This window comes from Anabrus simplex, chromosome 2 (assembly GCF_040414725.1).
Source record: "Anabrus simplex isolate iqAnaSimp1 chromosome 2, ASM4041472v1, whole genome shotgun sequence".
Classification (NCBI taxonomy): Eukaryota; Metazoa; Arthropoda; class Insecta; order Orthoptera; family Tettigoniidae; genus Anabrus; species Anabrus simplex.
Genome location: NC_090266.1, coordinates 728,513,522 through 728,530,717, shown reverse-complemented (window position 1 = coordinate 728,530,717; position 17,196 = coordinate 728,513,522). Strand labels below are relative to the sequence as shown.

At 39.0% G+C, this 17,196-nt stretch overlaps 1 protein-coding gene across 8 annotated transcripts in view; it reads right to left on the bottom strand.

Moving 5' to 3' along the window:
• The window catches only part of LOC136864408 (atrophin-1), a 755,035-nt gene that overhangs the window by 511,244 nt on the left and 226,595 nt on the right, over window positions 1–17,196 (bottom strand). For 7 of the 8 annotated variants that reach the window (XM_068226264.1, XM_068226266.1, XM_068226270.1 and 4 more), the window contains one exon: window positions 4,238–4,279. The exons of the other annotated variant lie outside the window; for it this stretch is intronic. In XM_068226264.1, coding sequence (XP_068082365.1) covers window positions 4,238–4,279 — 42 coding nt within the window. The remainder of the gene's footprint in view (window positions 1–4,237; window positions 4,280–17,196) is intronic. 8 annotated transcript variants of the gene reach the window in all.

Below are 17,196 nucleotides of genomic sequence, written 5' to 3'. Positions count from 1 at the left end.
AGTTCCTTCAATTTCTCCTTACTTCCACCCCCATTTCTAACTATTTCTTTCCAACCTGCACTTAATTCTTAGTCTCTTTATTTCTCTGTTGTAACACAGCAGATCTTTACCATTACTTCTCACCTTTAAAGGTAAAAACCTGTTTTCACATTCATCAACAATTGCTTTAAACCCATCCTAGAGCCTGTTTATATTTTTATTTACCATTTTCCTCCGATTATAGTTACTTTTTAAAAACTGCCACATGTCTGTTTTATCAGCCATAATGTACTGCCAAATAGTCCTAATTTTAAGACCTTCTTTCCTATCAGATTTATTTTTAGCTATGATAAAAACAGCTTTGTGATCACTAATACCATCTATTACTTCGGTTTCTCTATAGAGCTCATCTGGTTTTACCAGCACCATGTCCAGAATATTCTTCCCTTTAGTTGGTTCCATCACTTTCTGAATCAGCTGCCCTTCCCATATTAACTTATTTGCCATTTGTTGGTCATGCTTCCTGTTGTTCACAATACCCTCACTATTGACATCTGGGAAACTGAGATCACTGGCAACAATCATGTTCCTTTCCATATCGTTTCCAACCTAGCTGATTGTCTTATCAAATAATTCTGAATCAGCACCAGTGCTACCCTTTCCTGGTCTGTACACTCCAAAGACATCAAGTTGCCTATTATCTTTACAGATGAGCCTTACAACTACCATTCCTATCCTATCTCTACAATACACACTCCAGTTCCATGAGAATATTTCTGCATCCATTATATAATTTCTCAGCCACGATTCAACTTCTATTATAATATCTGGTAAATACTGTATATATCTCTTAAATTACTTAATTCTGTTTCTTTCTTTATAATACTTCTACAGTTCAACACTAACATTTTTATGTCATCCCTACTTGACTTTCAGATTCCTGTACCCTTATCATCGCTCCCTAGACTACCCCGTTTCTCTGAATGCACCTCCCTCTAACCTTTCTGAACAAATTTCCTAACTTATATGTACCACTGCGATTTAAGTGAAGGCCATCTGAGCGCAGATCCCTATTTCCTACCCACCCATTAGGATCTAGATCTCTCACTCCCAGATTCCTACATACCCACTCCATAGTCTCATTTAAATCCCCAATTACCTTCCAGTCAGTTTTGAGGTTATAAGTTTTGAGGTTATAAGTCTATTCTATCCAGTCAATATACATAAACTGTGATGAACAGAAATAACTATTTCTTAGAATGTAAATTATATTGATTTCTGTCCACTGGAAATAAGAAAAAATAACACCATTCCCTTAAACTGAAAAAAAAAAAAAAAAAAAAAAAACATTCATTGTTCATTGACCTTCATGGTCTGTAATCCAATGACATCAATGTGGCTGGGGAGGGGGAGACAAAAAACTTACAAAGAGTTTGCCCACCTGCTAACACGCTGGGTGGCCTTGGGACGATGAGTCCAGTGTGAACAAGGCTGGTTTACACCATTAGCGCTTAGAATGTTGGAAGACTTTTTTCTTGGAGATTTAAATCATAAAAGCCCACATTCTTCAGAAAAAATTAAAGAGTAATATTAAATTCAAGCATCAATTACCACACAAAACTGTGAGCTGATTTTCAAGAGGGAAAGAGAAATTTTAGATGGCAACAAAGAAACATGATTAGGTACGAAGTTTTACTTTATCACTGAACATTCTGATGAGAAAGCATAAGGACCTTTCGATATGCTGAACAAAGTGTTCCAGGTGAAAGAGAGCAAACCAATTTCATTTGGAAGAAAAACAAATTGATATCTGGCCTATATAGCAAATGTTTCTAAAGGTATCACATAATTACAGATTACAAAGTGTAAAAGGCCACACTGGGAGCATCTGCCTCAGCAGAATGCCCATTTCATCTACTATTCAAAATTCAGGATATTATCTATCAGACTTCCTAATAAATATGAATCTATAAATGATTAGTGTCAGGCTAAATGATTGGACTGCAAAAGGCAAAAGGTCAAACATTAACAGACTGATGTATATTGACACGTTTTACCTACTAAACAGTATGCCTTGTGAAGTCATTCAACAGATCAGTTCAATTCGATTTACCTCTTCTTATCAGTGAAGGCAAGCTTGTTTAACAGCATGGTCTGTTTTTTTTTTTTTTTTTAATAGAAAAGAAAGAAAAACCTGTGAATGGATTGTGTCTGGTATTTCTGAGTACTGAAAGCTAGACCCTGTAAAAGTATAGGCCTTCTTCTCAGAATAGGAATTTGTACCTTATTTTAATTCTCCTTTCTTTAACCAAGTTTCAAAAACTTCCTTAAGCTTATCCAGTTATTTCTGAGGGTCGCTAGAGCCACCCACGCTCATTTTAGTTTTGGCTGTAGGTTGAAGGTCAAATGGTCTTACTGACGGCACATGATTTTTGAGATGATCTCAACTCAGAAGTGACAAGCCTTTAACTTCATCCTTCCAGGTGGGAAGCCAGCAGCTAAACCATTGAGCTAACCACACCACCCCTTTAATCAGGTACCCAGAGTTCTATCAAAATTAATACAGTATCAAAAAGAACTATTAACAGGTTCTCAAAAACACCTCTTTAAGAACATTTCACGTTGTAAGGAACTGATTTGTTAATGTATAACCCTGCAATTTTATTTGCAATTTCCAAACAAAGAATGGTAATGATGGGAGAAAAATGAAATTTGTATTTTGATGAACAGTAGCTCAATGTCTTAACTAAATAGTAAGCTTAGCTGAACTAAAATATGCAACCTAGTTACACCATACCATAGTTAAACAAGCTACTGAAGAAGGAATGATTGTAATATACGCTAATAAAATGTGTATTGTGGCAAAAGATTTCACACTACTATTGCGGGAATATAAAAGAAATTTGCTACTGAGCAGAAAATGTATTTCTCATGATGTAGATGATAATCCAAAAATTCTACTGACAAACACAGGAATATAATCAAATTTTGCCCATCCTTGCTGTTTGGAACAAGGGTAAAATATTTAAATGCATCAATTTAGTGTGGTCCAGTAGATTGGAATAGGAAAAAGAAAAAAAAAAATATTCACATGCTACTTGTTGAAATAGGTTTGAATTAAACAGAATTTACAATATGATCATCCTAGATAATATCTTGTGATAGAGGCTGAAATATACTCAAACTTGACACTCATTTCAACAAAGCAAATGAGTAATTTTATCCATTTAAGAAACAGCATCACCTTTTGTACATAATAATAAGAGACAGAAGTCCAGATATGAACAATGTAAGTGTTCATGACTAGAAGATTGACAGTTCAGTGACTTCTTGAAAACTACACACCCATAACATTTCAATTCGATTTACCTCTTCTTATCAGTGAAGGCAAGCTTGTTTAACAGCATGGTCTTTTTTTTTTTTTTTTTTTTTTTTTTTAATAGAAAAGAAAGAAAAACCTGTGAATGGATTGTGTCTGGTATTTCTGAGCCAAGGACTTAACGGAGATTTAAGCAGGACTAAACTGGCATAATTTTAGAGGTGTGGCAGTACTCCAGCAAATGCTCATGCAATGTTATTTGTTTTACATCTCACTAATCACTCTTACAGCTTTCAGAAATGCCAAGGTACTGGAATTTTGTCAAGCAGGAGTTCAATTACATGTCAGTATATCTACCATTACAAGGCTGGCATACCTGAACACCTTCAAATACCAGTGGACTGAGCTGGCATCGAGCCCACTAACTTGGGCTCAGAAGGGCAATACTCCACCATCTGAGCTGCCCAGCCTGGTCTGTCTATTTTTAAAGATGGCAGTGTATGAAGTTGCAGAGTCTGTCCTTCTTTGGTGGTTATTTATTTGTCCCTGTCTCCTCCAGTTGCTTGCTTCTTCCCCAATGTTCTTTATCCAATTATTGTGTCTATTCATGTTCCTATCGTTCTGTATTGTTGATCATTACACTCTACTTCTTTTCAACTTCCAATTTCTTTTTTCCTCTATAGGGTCTTCCTAAAAGCTTCCCTTTTCCAAAGGATTTTTTAAAATAACTCCAGAATGGTAACAAGTTTTACTCAAAACAAAGCATAAAGTACTATACACAGAGAAATTGATAAAACAGAGCAGAAACATACAAATCTTTACAAGTGGAAAGGTGAAAATGAAGAAACTACCCCTTGCTTGCCAAGAAGTTTCCATTCATATTTACATTTCGGTATGTTTGATATTTTCAATTGAACGTGAGCTTAGCTTTCAACTTACCATTTTCCTTGGGGTTAGGTGATGGCCTCGAAGACCCCACAGCTGAAATATCCAAATATATTACATGAACACATTATGCAATCTCTGATCACTTTCATATCAACAATACCTGAGTTGCACTGATCTATAACAGCACATACATGTACCTTGGGAAAGCTGTTCATCACAATATTTATCAACATCTGAAGTAGCAGCTTATTATTAACAGTATGCACTCCTGTCTTCTAGGAATATTTGTAACAACCAAGAGGACTTTGAAGTCATGAACATGCAGAAAATCAAACCGAAAATTATACTTCTACTCAGCTATGTGGTGGTGGTGGTGGTGGTGGTGGTGGTGGTGGCGGCGGCGGCGGCGGCGGCAGCAGCAGCTACATGATTGATTTCCCCTGAACATTCCCAATCCTAAAATAACACTGGTATACTTAATTTTCACCCTGGAAGATGACAACAAATCTGCTGGCAAGGGCTCTACAAAGCCCAGTTTTGATCCTCTTACCTGGGGTGCAAGAGGTGAGCTACAGAGGTGACTTCTGCCATCCAAATATTATTACCACTGTGCCTCACTGTATTTTGACTGTATATTATGTTCATATTCTGCAAGAGCACTTCCCAGGATACTGTACTATAGGGCCAGGTTGAAGGAGCCCAGGAGTTAGAAATGTTTTCCTGCTAAGGGGCTGATGCCTTCCCATGCCTCATTCTGTTGATATGTTACAGGTAGTGGCTAGAAGTAGTTAGTTATGTGGGCTATGGGGACCAAAATGTCAGGTCCAGCAATGGGCAAGGCCTAGAGCCACCCCTTCTCCAATCATGAATAGATGCAAGAGAATATTAACCCACATCTGCCCACAGTAGACATGAACATTTTCAAGGTCTAGAGCTAAAACTAAAATTTATTTGCAAAGTAGTCTATACTGAAGCCTCCATGGCTCAGGTGGCAGCACGCTGGCCTCTCACCGCTGGGTACCGTGGTTCAAATCCCGGTCACTCCATGTGAGTTTTTGCTGGACAACGTTGAGGCAGGACAGGTTTTTCTCCGGGTACTCTGGTTTTCCCTGTCATCTTTCATCTTTCATTCCAGTAATGACGGAATCAATCATCACAGCCGCAAGGCTCCCTAAGTGGCCATGACGGAATATTTCGTGCTCACATTGTAAATGTCTTTCGGCGATGGGTATGACGACATATTCCATCGTATGATCCAAGATCGCTTTCCTTTATGCATGTATGTTAGTTTCGAGCTTTGTCTACAGCAGCAGCACTCTCCTAAAACCACGTGACTAGGCAAAATGCTTTCATTCCACGCGCAGCTAGCGGCCAGCCAGTACCGGCCGCCAGGCTGCTGAGAGTGGTAGATAGTGCATTATGGAAGGTGCAAGTGGAGCTCGTAAACGTCTGCGAGAAGAACTGTTCGATTTATTACAATGTGATAATTCGGAGAGTGATGCGTCATCTGATAGCGAGACTAATGTTGAAATGTCAGGAGATAGAGAGTGCAATGGTGAAAGCGACTCAAGTGAATGTGATGGTAACACTAGCGGTGATATTCTGCTCGATGTATGGACAAAGAAAGAATCTGAACGGCCGAGATTTACGTTTACGCCGCAACCTGGACTGAATGTACAAATGAAGACGTAAATAATCCGCTAGAATATTTTCAATTGTTTATCACGCCTGAATTAGCGGAACTAATAAGTAGGGAAACCAACTGGTATGCTCACCAGTTCTTAGAGAGCACATCAACCTTGAAACTATATTCGAGAGTGAATCAGTGGACTGACACAAATAAAGATGAAATTATGACTTTACTTGCTTCCTCTTGCAAGGAACTCATCAGTTACCTGACAACAAGAGCTACTTTTCTCGTAGACAGATATTAGAGACCCCAATATTTCTGGAGCTGTTCTCTGAAAGAAGATTTTATCTCCTTCTCAAATTCTTACACTTTGTTGATAATGATGCATACGATGAAGCCACATGTTGTCTGAAGGAACTATACAAATTGAAACCTATTCTGGACCACTTGAATAGCAGATTCCGAAGTGTGTACACACCCGAAAGCGATGTGTCTGTAGATGATTCTCTTATATTGTGGAAGGGACGTTTGTCGTGGAAAGTATTCATACTGTCTAAGCGCTCAAGATTCGGTATCAAATCATTTGAACTGTGTTAATCTAAGTCTGGTTATGTGTGGAATTTCTTGGTATATATAGGAAAAGACACCCAGTTTGACAAGTCTCTGAAGAATGAACCATATGTTTCGAAAGTTGTTTTGCAACTCATGGCACTGCTTCTAAACAAAGGGTATCGCGTAACAATGGATAATTGGTTCTCGAGCCCAGTTTTGTACAACAAGCTGTGTGATAAGGAGACAGACGCAATGGGTACGTTGTGTCAAAATCGACAGAGCGTTCTGTCAGAAATAAAAAAACAGCACTCTCAGGAAGGGAGAAAAAGTGGCAGTTTATAACAGGAAACTCATGATAATGAAGTGGAAGGATAAAAAGGATGTGTGCCTTATAAGCACTACACATGATGATACCATGGTGTCGTGTAGGGAGAGAGGGAAAGAAACAACGAAACCAAAGTTAGCTATTGACTACAACTGTCAGATAGGCGGAGTTGACCTGAGTGATGCGTATCTCGTGAGCTATCAAAGTACTCGTAAAAAAAACTGAAGAAGTACTACCAGAACCACTTCCGCCATATGCTGGACATATGCTGCCTAAATGCCTACTTGTTGTACAAGAAGTCAGGATACCCAATTAGAATTCCAGGTGAGACTTATTGAGAACATCATATTGAAGTACAATAAACATGAAAGACCGCAGCCAGGCAGACCTTCGAAGATGCCTCCCCCAACAAGAATCAATGTCCCTCACTATCCCTCATACATTGTTACAACAGCATGCTAGGAAAACCCCACTCGGCGGTGTGTAATGTGTTACCGAATGGGACAGAGACGAGAATTTAGGTCTGAGTGTGAAGATTGCAAAGCAGCCCTGTGCGCCGCACCTTGCTTCCAGCGCTACCACACAGTTGTGGACTTCTGAGGACTACTTTTACGGAAGTGGAAGGATTGCTTAGAGATTGATGAATACGAATAAAGTATTATAAAGTAGAGAATAAGTGTTGTGATCGTAATACCTAACACAATTTCTTTTAACCTGTTAGTAAATATGTTATTTGAAGAGGAGTTAGTAATGTTATGCCCTGACTGAACTTTACTATGGAGGCTCCCTTGGAACTGTAATCATTTTTGGTAAGTTGATAATAACTGTGTAATCTTATAAAATCTGATAGAATACTTGACTACACAAGAGTATTGTACTAGTAAAGCCTAGGTCCTGGTCCATAGTTATCAAAAGAAATGTTGTTCCAACATATAAGTTCTGTCCGACGTACGAACATCTAAGTAAAAGAATGTTCCAGTATGTACCAGACTCCATGAGTGCGCTAGGCGGAGTCAAGTGACGTCACCTGTCGTTCAAAGCTCACCTCCCCTAGAGATATTTCTCGAAAATATCTTTCTTTTCGCAAGTTTTCAACGCCTGTACCAATTTTAATGTAACAAACGCTAAATGGTAGCGGACGTCATGAAAATTAACCTCGATAAATTCCAAATTAATCCATCCTATGGTTGCTGAGTTACAATGATTTAAAATCTAACAGAAATTACGCACTCAAGGTCACATGACCGAGAGAAACTACCCCTCCCAGCGCCAGCTATATATGCCACTGGGTCAAGGCTAACAGGTAGTTGTGTGTTGAGTTGAGTTCAGTTCAGTTCATTGCAAGCAGTCCAGTCTAGCAGTGCAGTATGTGTATGAGTAAGAGAGAGGGGAGACTGGCCCTCACATAGTATGTTCGTGCAGCCTCGAAGACAGTACCTTTCGTCGTGTTTCGCGGAGACGAAATTACGGGCTAGTAAGTCGCCATCGTACTTGAAAAAAAAAAAGACGTCGCACTGTAAGTGGTCTATTGTGCCGCGACTACGATATAACTTACAGACATTTCAAAGTATAACACGTACGAAATCAGTGAAGTTCGAAGTTATATATTGGACATTCACAACATGACGTGTGGACTTAATTAATTGCACACAATATTAAATTACCAACAGAAACTGTCGTGTACAGTAACTTTAACTACTCTAGAACTTATTTTCTAACATAGCACATCCTTGAACTATGTCTTTTTATTTATGTGCCATATTAGGACATGACGTGTTACAGTGATAAACTTAGTGAAAGTTAAGAACTTTTTCTAAAATAAGATAGTTCTATCAACATTAGAGAATCAGTGTTATCTGTCAGGACAACGATTTAAAGACTGTGGTTAGAGACGGTAATGAGAAATATTACGTGTTTGCACTGTGTTGGATGTTCTCAGTGACAGTTTAAAAAAGTGGTTTCTTTTTTGCAACAAGGACTGTGATCACTCATTGGACATCCTAAAATTAACATAGTATCTGTAAATACTACTTGCATGTTCCGTGTGTTAAGATCATTTCCACGAGCAGCAGAAATCCTCAGAAAATTCTACAAGATCCAACTACCTTCAACATCATTTCATCTATGACGTCAACGTGGTTTCTTAGTGGAACTTCAAGTTTGAGTCATCATCCGCACCCGCGGAATGTTCCAGATTCTCATCAGTATTCGTAAGCCAAGTTTTTTAATAAGTGAGTAGTCACAAACTGACTTTCTTTTTTTTTTCCTTTCTTACCAATCGTGAACAGTGGTTTACGCAGTGCTGCGTGTGACGATACTTCGTAGTTTTCCACCATTACTCAAAATTCATCTTTTAATGATAAATCTATTTTCAAAATCTACTTCACATAAGAAAGACTCTAGGAGTTTCAAGTGTTCTATGTTTCAAGGCTCACAAACTGAGAAACTCTCAACAGAAGTTCAAATTCTTATTTTCAATTATAAGTGTGTTCATGTCATGTCATAATACTTAGAAAGACTTTAGGTGAAAAACTGACACTTTATGTTTTCGCAAAATACTATTGGATCTGTGAAATTTATTTATTTTCACAAATTGCATTCAAGAAGATTTAGGTTAACCCTTTTGATTTCAACAAATTATTTGCATTCTATATTGACATTGCAGGGTGGTGAATTGATTAACATTATTAATAAATTGTTTGAAAAAGGGTATACCCATCTATTATTCGCCCTGCGAGTCTATCCTGCTCTGTACCGGCTCCAAAAACCAACTTCCACTACCTGAGATCCTTCTCATGCCTTACGCCCCGAACTTTTACTGGTACAGTATGTTATTTTAGGTTTCCTGTTGCTTTCCTCACTGAGCCAGATTCTCTTTCCTTGCCCTTGGCACTGTAATCATGTTAACACCTTGAAAGTGAGACTGTTTTTTAAACCTGATGAAAATACCTGATCTATTGAAAGTATCTCGCTGTAAGTTCGCGTTGCTTCCCTCAGTGAGCCAGACGCCTTGCCCTTCATACTATGATCATTTTTGGCAGCTTGATGCATATTCTGTACTTCTGAACCTGATAAAAATGCTATACTACACAACACAAGAGTATCGCACTATATGTTACTTCCCAGTAACTTATGGAAAATGTGCCACTGTGTTAGTAGCTCCTCGAAAGAAATGAGGTAACACTTCATTTCATCTGTCAGTCATTTATCATTGCCCCAGAGGAGTGGCGACAGGCTTCAGCAGCCGGCACATTTCCTATCCTCGCCGCTAGATTGGGGTTTCATTCATTCCATTCCTGACCCGGTCGAATGACTGGAAACAGGCTGTGGATTTTCATTTTCAAGTAGTCTATATTACTTCTTAATCCAAGGTTTGTACTTGTAACAGAAAACAGGAAATAATGCATTGAGTTCATTGCCTTTTGGGTGGCTGGTTGTCCAAATGCTGCAAGTTGTAAAGCCATGATGCCCCTCTCCCAGTAAGTTACATTACCGTCAAAAGACATTCACAAAACATAAATGTTGTTATACAGCTCAGTGTTTGGTTTAATGGATTTTATATTAGTAGTTGTAATACATAGGTCAGAAGTGGCCTAAAATAGCAGGAAAAGTTCCACAGGCACATACAGAACCTCTATAATAAAAATACCGTTTACGGCCAATTCACACATCTCGGGACGTTGTGGTTCTTTTTGTTTCTATATCCGTCCTTTCCGACATGATCTTTTCACGCCTGTTCTCACACTTCACTTTCATGCAGAAAACTTGGTAGATAAGTGTTACATTGCAAACTGGCAAGGACAACTATAATCTTGGATGAAGAGTAAGAAACTAAGAAACAGTGGGTTCAACCAGTACGAAAACGCGTAAGATTAAAAGGAGATTTTTTAAGTACTTGATAGCTGATGAAATGAAATAAGTAGAAATACATTCAGTGTGCTCTTGAAAGAAAAAAAAAAATGGAACGTTTAGTTGCAAAGGACGACACTTTCTGGAGACCTGAAATTGTACTGAAGGAAAGACTGGCAGTATACCCATGCTAGGAAAGACTGGCAGTATACCCATGCTAGTTCTATTTAAATTATATTAAAATATAGAAGTACGTATGACACTGAAATGAATAATATTCATGTTCATGATAAGTTTTTATTAACATGTATGTACACAAGTCCAATATTTTCTAAAAAGTGCAAACATAAAAATTATGAGAAAAATTGTAAAAAAATATGTACCTGAAACAATAAAAAGTGAAATTGAAATTATGAGTGTAATTGGATATTGAAGTACGGTAGTTGACATGTTAACGAATTTAATTTTACTGAAATTCTGCTAAGCGCACACAGATAACCACAGCACTGGAAGAAAAGAGAGAAGCGGGATGGGAGGAAGAGAGAAATCATGTCTGTGAAAACAAGAAAATATTGATGGCGAGCAAATATGTTTTGATATAGATGTTGATTCCCATACGGAATCTGAAATATTTGTCCCGAATGAGTAAATTTGTAATACCAATATAAATGGTCCGTTTTTGGACATAGGTGTGCTAGGTACCAACTGATGAGCCCAACCTAGCACATGGGGGCAAAACGTTGGCAACCAGGAATGAGTTAGCTGGAAAATTTATAATGTCCAATAACGGACCCTTTATATTGGTATTACAAATATGTTTTGCAGGCGCAGATCATGGAGAAATACTGAACGTCACGGCGAATGCTGTCATCGCAAGTGTTGGAACTCATCACTTCGATTACAAGGTGACATTATTTTGTCGGAAGATGACGTCACGTCATGGATTGTGCAGTCATGTCCGGAAATGTGTGAAGCGACATTTCATCTTTTATTCTTGTTTTAGATTGACTGTGGGGGAGATTATCAGTATTCTGTAAGATACAGGCGACATTGAAGATTTACAGAACCTCCTCAGAATGACTTCCATAGAGACGGTGACAGTGATGATGAACCAGATGTTGATCTGAACAGACACTCAGGAAATCAACTAGGGCAGAATTAGTTTGTATTAAAATCATAGAAGTTAGTGAGGTGAGAGTGAGGCCAGGATCAGTCACAGACAACAAGGCAGGAAATTCTGTTGATAATGATTGGAATAGTGGAGCTTGTAGTTCAGAAATAATGCAGGCCAATATCTAACAAACCTTTGATAATGAACAGTCTAAACAGAATAAGCAGCATAGACATAAAAAAGTTATTCCCATTCAAGAAAGAAAATAAAAACAGCATACGAGGGAAAATGTGACATTGTTAACAAGTCAACAAGTCAGCTATCTCTGCCATGATCACTCTCCAATCCAATTGTTTGAATTATTTTTTGATGATGAAGTCCTTGACTTTATCGTTCTGTGTAGTGCGCAATACTCTATTGAGAAAGCAATACATCATTCACACTGGACAAAAATTAACTCTGAATATTCTTTACAATTTTATTTCTCTCTCATTGTATTGGGAAACTGCAGAAGATGACAAGCACAATGCTGCAAGCAAAGCCATGTCAAAGAAATAGATTTAAAAAAAGAGTCATTTGGAAAAAAGTGCACCATGAATTGACTCATGCGAGTACGAGGCTGCCACACAGCATTGTCATAGGCACACTTGTTCCATCTGCATTTAGTGCTAATTGCTTGCATGGAAGTGCCACTAGAGGGCACACGTCTGTCCGCCCTACCCCCCGCCCCTCCCCATTCATATATGCAAGACACTCAATAAGGCCGTAGTAGCAGTGTCAGCCACAGAGCTACGCTGAATGAACATGCAGCAAACCCCGATGATATATTTGATGAGCCTTTCACCTGTGGTTTGTTTTGTTACAATTGGCTTTATGTCGCACCGACACAGATAGGTCTTGTGATGACGATAGGATAGGAAAGGGCTGGGAGTAGAAAGGAAAGGACTGGGAGGCGGAAGGAAAAGGCTGCGGCCTTTAATTAAGATTAAATAAGGGATTCGAACCCACTATCTCCTGAATGCAAGCTCACAGCTGCGTGCCCCTAACTGCATGGCCAACTCGCTCGGTCTTTCACCAGCTTGATGAGTTTGAGAGAGACTGCATCATTGGACTAAGAGGGGTACACTGCTTGCCAATTGAACCATTCTGACTGTACTGTGCACTGCTGGTGGACACAGTGGGAATGTGAGGGTACATACAGAATTAACAAATCTGACGATTTTTTGGCCTTATATTGGTCCATATTGACTGAGATCAGCAAACACACCAGGTTATTAATGCACCGCGAAGGCTCGGATTGATCCTGGCAGACCACCAACTGGGACCGGCATCGTGCGACAGGCTGTAAGCACTCCAGGATCATTGCTGCACGCCATCCAGAGACTACACCTGTGTTGATCAGTACCCTATCCAGACGACTAGCAGAGCAGGACCTGTCATCTAACATCTATTATTACGTCTACCATTTTGACCTGAGCATCACCGAGAATGTTTGAACTTCTGCCAGGAATGGGCAGCACATCAGATTGCAGAGTGGCGATGAGTGGTGTTCAGTGACAAATCAGAGTACTATCTTGATACAGACGACTGCTGAATTCAAGTCTGAAGACATCCTGGCTAGCACAGTGATTCACACTTCATTGTACAGAGGCACACTGCCCCAACAATAGGTGTCATGGTATGGGGTGCCATTTCCCATGATTCCCACTACCCACTGGTGGAGAATGGAGGAACACTGACAGCATGGTGATACGTCCAGAAAATTCTGCTAAAGTATGGGCTCCCCTTCCAGATGGTATTGCCATCTGTCTCTGGCTATGGGTGGACCAAAACTGTACTAAGCGCATCCTGCATGTGTTTGTTGCCCTGCAATCATTGCTTGCTGTGGTCCAATGTTTTGATGTTTTCTTTATACGACTCTGTCCTGTGCCTGTACCAAATTACGTGCCCCTGCGATGGCTCCTTCATGGTGGGCAATTTTAATGCAAATAAGTGTACTCATAAATTTTTGTGAGAACTCAAAAACTTGATTGCACCAACCGCTTTGGTAAAACTTGGCCCATCCAGAGCATGATAAATTAATTCTGGCTTTGATACTATCCTGGTGATACATATCTTTGGGTGGAGAAGTCAATGGTGCTACATTTTGGAAGGCATGATGCAGAGCAGCACATTCATGGAAAGCCAATTTGTTTTGGCCTCAAAGTTTTGGCTTTATGAAATCGTCTAGGCTACCTAATCTAAGGAGAGCCTTACCCAGGAGCATCTACTGGCAATACCACATCACAATAATGAGTTGGAGGCTCTGTTGTGATGGATTTGATTTCTGAACTTCCTAAAGGTAATCTATTTTTCGACAACTACTTTACTTCTGGTAATGTGCGCCCTAACAAAGTTGAAAATGCTCCTCCTCCAGATGTCAGCCTATATAAAATGTAGGTATGTGGAAGTTACCAACAGACCACATACTTATGTTGTTAAATAACATATTCTCAGAGACATTGTTTGTTTTTATATTGTTCATAGGCTTCATTCTTGCATTGTTTAAGCTGTGATGCCTGGTAACTTTGTCTCATATGATAAGAGTTTATAAAAATAAGTCTAGGAAACAGACGGAAAGCAGTGTCTTGCCATGTAAGACCACATGGATAGAGTACACATGAAAGAAAAATGTAGGTCCATAACTTTTGGCTGCAGCCTCCATCAGTGGAGAATAGAATAATGTTGGCAAGTAGATGCTGTGAGAGGCAAGGGGAGTAGGGGGCAGAGAGACAAGAGAATGGAAGAAAGTAGCGGTTATCTAATGCTAAGGCCATGTGCTTCCTTAGACCTGAGAACCAGTTGATGTCCAACTTTTGAATCTCTAATGGCAATAGGGTAGGAAGTTGGGGGTTAATGTTTGAGGACTTTAAATTTGAAAATAAACTGCACTAAAGCACCACCACCTCACTAGTCATCTCCCATTTGTCAGAATTTTGCTCCTCATCTCAGTTGAAAACATAGCACCCATTCCACTGTAATCAGTAAGGCCAACCACAATTTTTTCCAGCATGCTACACAACATCTCCATAAACTAAACACACTTTGTATGAACGCTCCTAAAGCAGCTATCCCCGCCTCACACAACCAACATATGTACCATCTGTTCATCAGCCAAGTAACACACTCCCCCTGTTAAGCCTCACTTCATCTCTGGCAGATCTATTTACCCTAACTAAGTCAGCCACACTAATTCCTAGCCTTCCCAAATGTCTTCCACAATGGCCACTCAAACAAACCTCAACAGAAAACAGTAATCAGTGATTGATTACTTTCTGGTAGAGAGGATAAATCACACAGTTGATGGATATAACAGCTTTACCAGGATAACCATTTAATGAAGATCATAGAGGTTGTGATAGCAAAAGTCAAAGTGGGGAATATGGGGGATATGGAAAAATGAAAGGAGTTAAGAGATAGTAAAATAAAAAGTGCAGAAATTAAACAATACGAAAGTACAGGAAGAATTTCTGGAGAGACTGAAACAACAAATTCCAGTTACTGAAGTAGGAAATGTGGAAGATGAATGGTTCAACTTCAGAAGGGCATTTGTAAGCAGGGCAAGCAGCGCCTGTGGTAGAACATCAACAAAACTGAAAGAAAAGGAGACACCATAATGGAATGAGAAAGTGAGAGGAACGGTGAAAGAAAAGAAAAAAGCATGGCAAGAATGGAGATAAAAAATTAGAAAACAAAAGGAAGTAACTTATTTTGATAATAAAAGGAAATGTAAGAAATTGGTAAGAGAAGAAAAGATGGGAAGAAGTTAAAAGATGGAAATGGATGGAGCTGGCAGTGAAACAATGTTGTATGGAATTATACAAAGTAATAGAAAAGAAAAGGTTTATACAAAGCTGATAAAGAAGAAGGTGGAGAGTTGATAACATATCCAGTAGAAATAAAGAGAAGATGGAAGGAGTATTTTGATAAGCTGCTGAATGTGAGAAATTGTGCAGAGGAGACAGTAAGAATATAGCATGATGACTCAAAGTTAGAAGATAATATAATGATAGAGGTGGAATTAGCAGTCCGTAAAATGAAAATGGGGACCAGGGATAGATGAAATCAGTGTGGAAATGATACAGGCTGCTGGATCTGTTTGATTACAATGGTGTACAGACTGTTGAAGTGCATATGGAAACAGAAATGTGTGCCAGAAGACTGGGGGAAAGGAATAATTATACGAGTCTTTCAGAAGGAGTGATAAATATAACTTTTATTACAAGTGGCAAAAACACTGGAAAGGAGAATGAGAAGAAAGGTAGAAGGAGAGCTGCAAGAGGAAGAGTACGGCTATGGAAGTAGATGATCTACAGTGGACCCAATCTTCATCACAAGGCAATTAATGGGAAACAATTGAGAATATGAAAAGGATCTAATCATAAAATTCATAGATCTAACTAAGGCATACAATAGTGTTCCCAGGGAGAAGGTTTGGGAAACCATGGTCGAAAAGATATGGGTACACTAACTGTAGAAACCAATGTACAAAAACTGTGTCAGCAGGGTACAGACCCCTGTTGGAAATAGGAATATGGTATTACCTCTTTTGTATCTAATGTTTATGAACGGATTTGTAAAGGAAACTAATGAAGCCTCTGGGAATAGAGAGATTAAGTTATTACTATTTGCAGGCGATACTGTGGTCTGGGGAACGAACAGCAGAGAAGTACAAGAACAACTAGATGAACTTAACGAGGAAATTGAATAGAATAGTATGAATATCAGTGCACAGAAAAGAAAGACCATGGTAATATCCAGTGGAGGAAGCAAAGGAAAAGACAATGTAAAAATTGGTGGTCAAAGCCTTGAAATTGCAGTTGGTTTGAAATACCTAGGGAGTGAATTAATGCAGAATACAAGGCTGGACATGGAGATAAGCAAGAGGGTACAACAGGGCAATGCATTCTACCAGAGTGTAAGAAACCTTGTCTGGAATAAGGAGGTAACAAGGAAATATAAAGAAATAATGTACAAAATATATTATGTGCCCATATTGCTCATCTCAGGGAATCAGAATAGAATTCCAGCCAGCAAAATTAAACAATTTAGAAGTTTGACGGGAAAGATAAGGAAAGACGGAGTGAGAAATGAAGCTGTTAGAAAGGTAGTCAGAATGGAGAAACTGAATGAGAGAAATGATAGGAATAAACTAAGATTAGTTTCAACATGTAAAGAGGATGGAGAGAAAAGAATACCAAAACAGATTATGGAAATGAAGTTCGAGGGAAAGAGAGGGAGACATAGAACAAGATGGATTGAGTCAATAAAGAGGAGTGCAAGAAGAAGAAACCTGAACAAGGACAAAATGATGGAAGAGGAATGTTGAGAGGAGAGAGGAAGGTGGAGAAGAGCCATACAAGCCACAACCTGGCAGGAGCTGGATAAGGGGAAAGGAAGGAGGAGGATTATCATTGTGCCATGAACTGTATTCCCCCAAATTCCTTTTCTTCGTCTTCACTGTCATGCTTGTAAACTGCTTGAGCTTTATCTTACTTTTAATT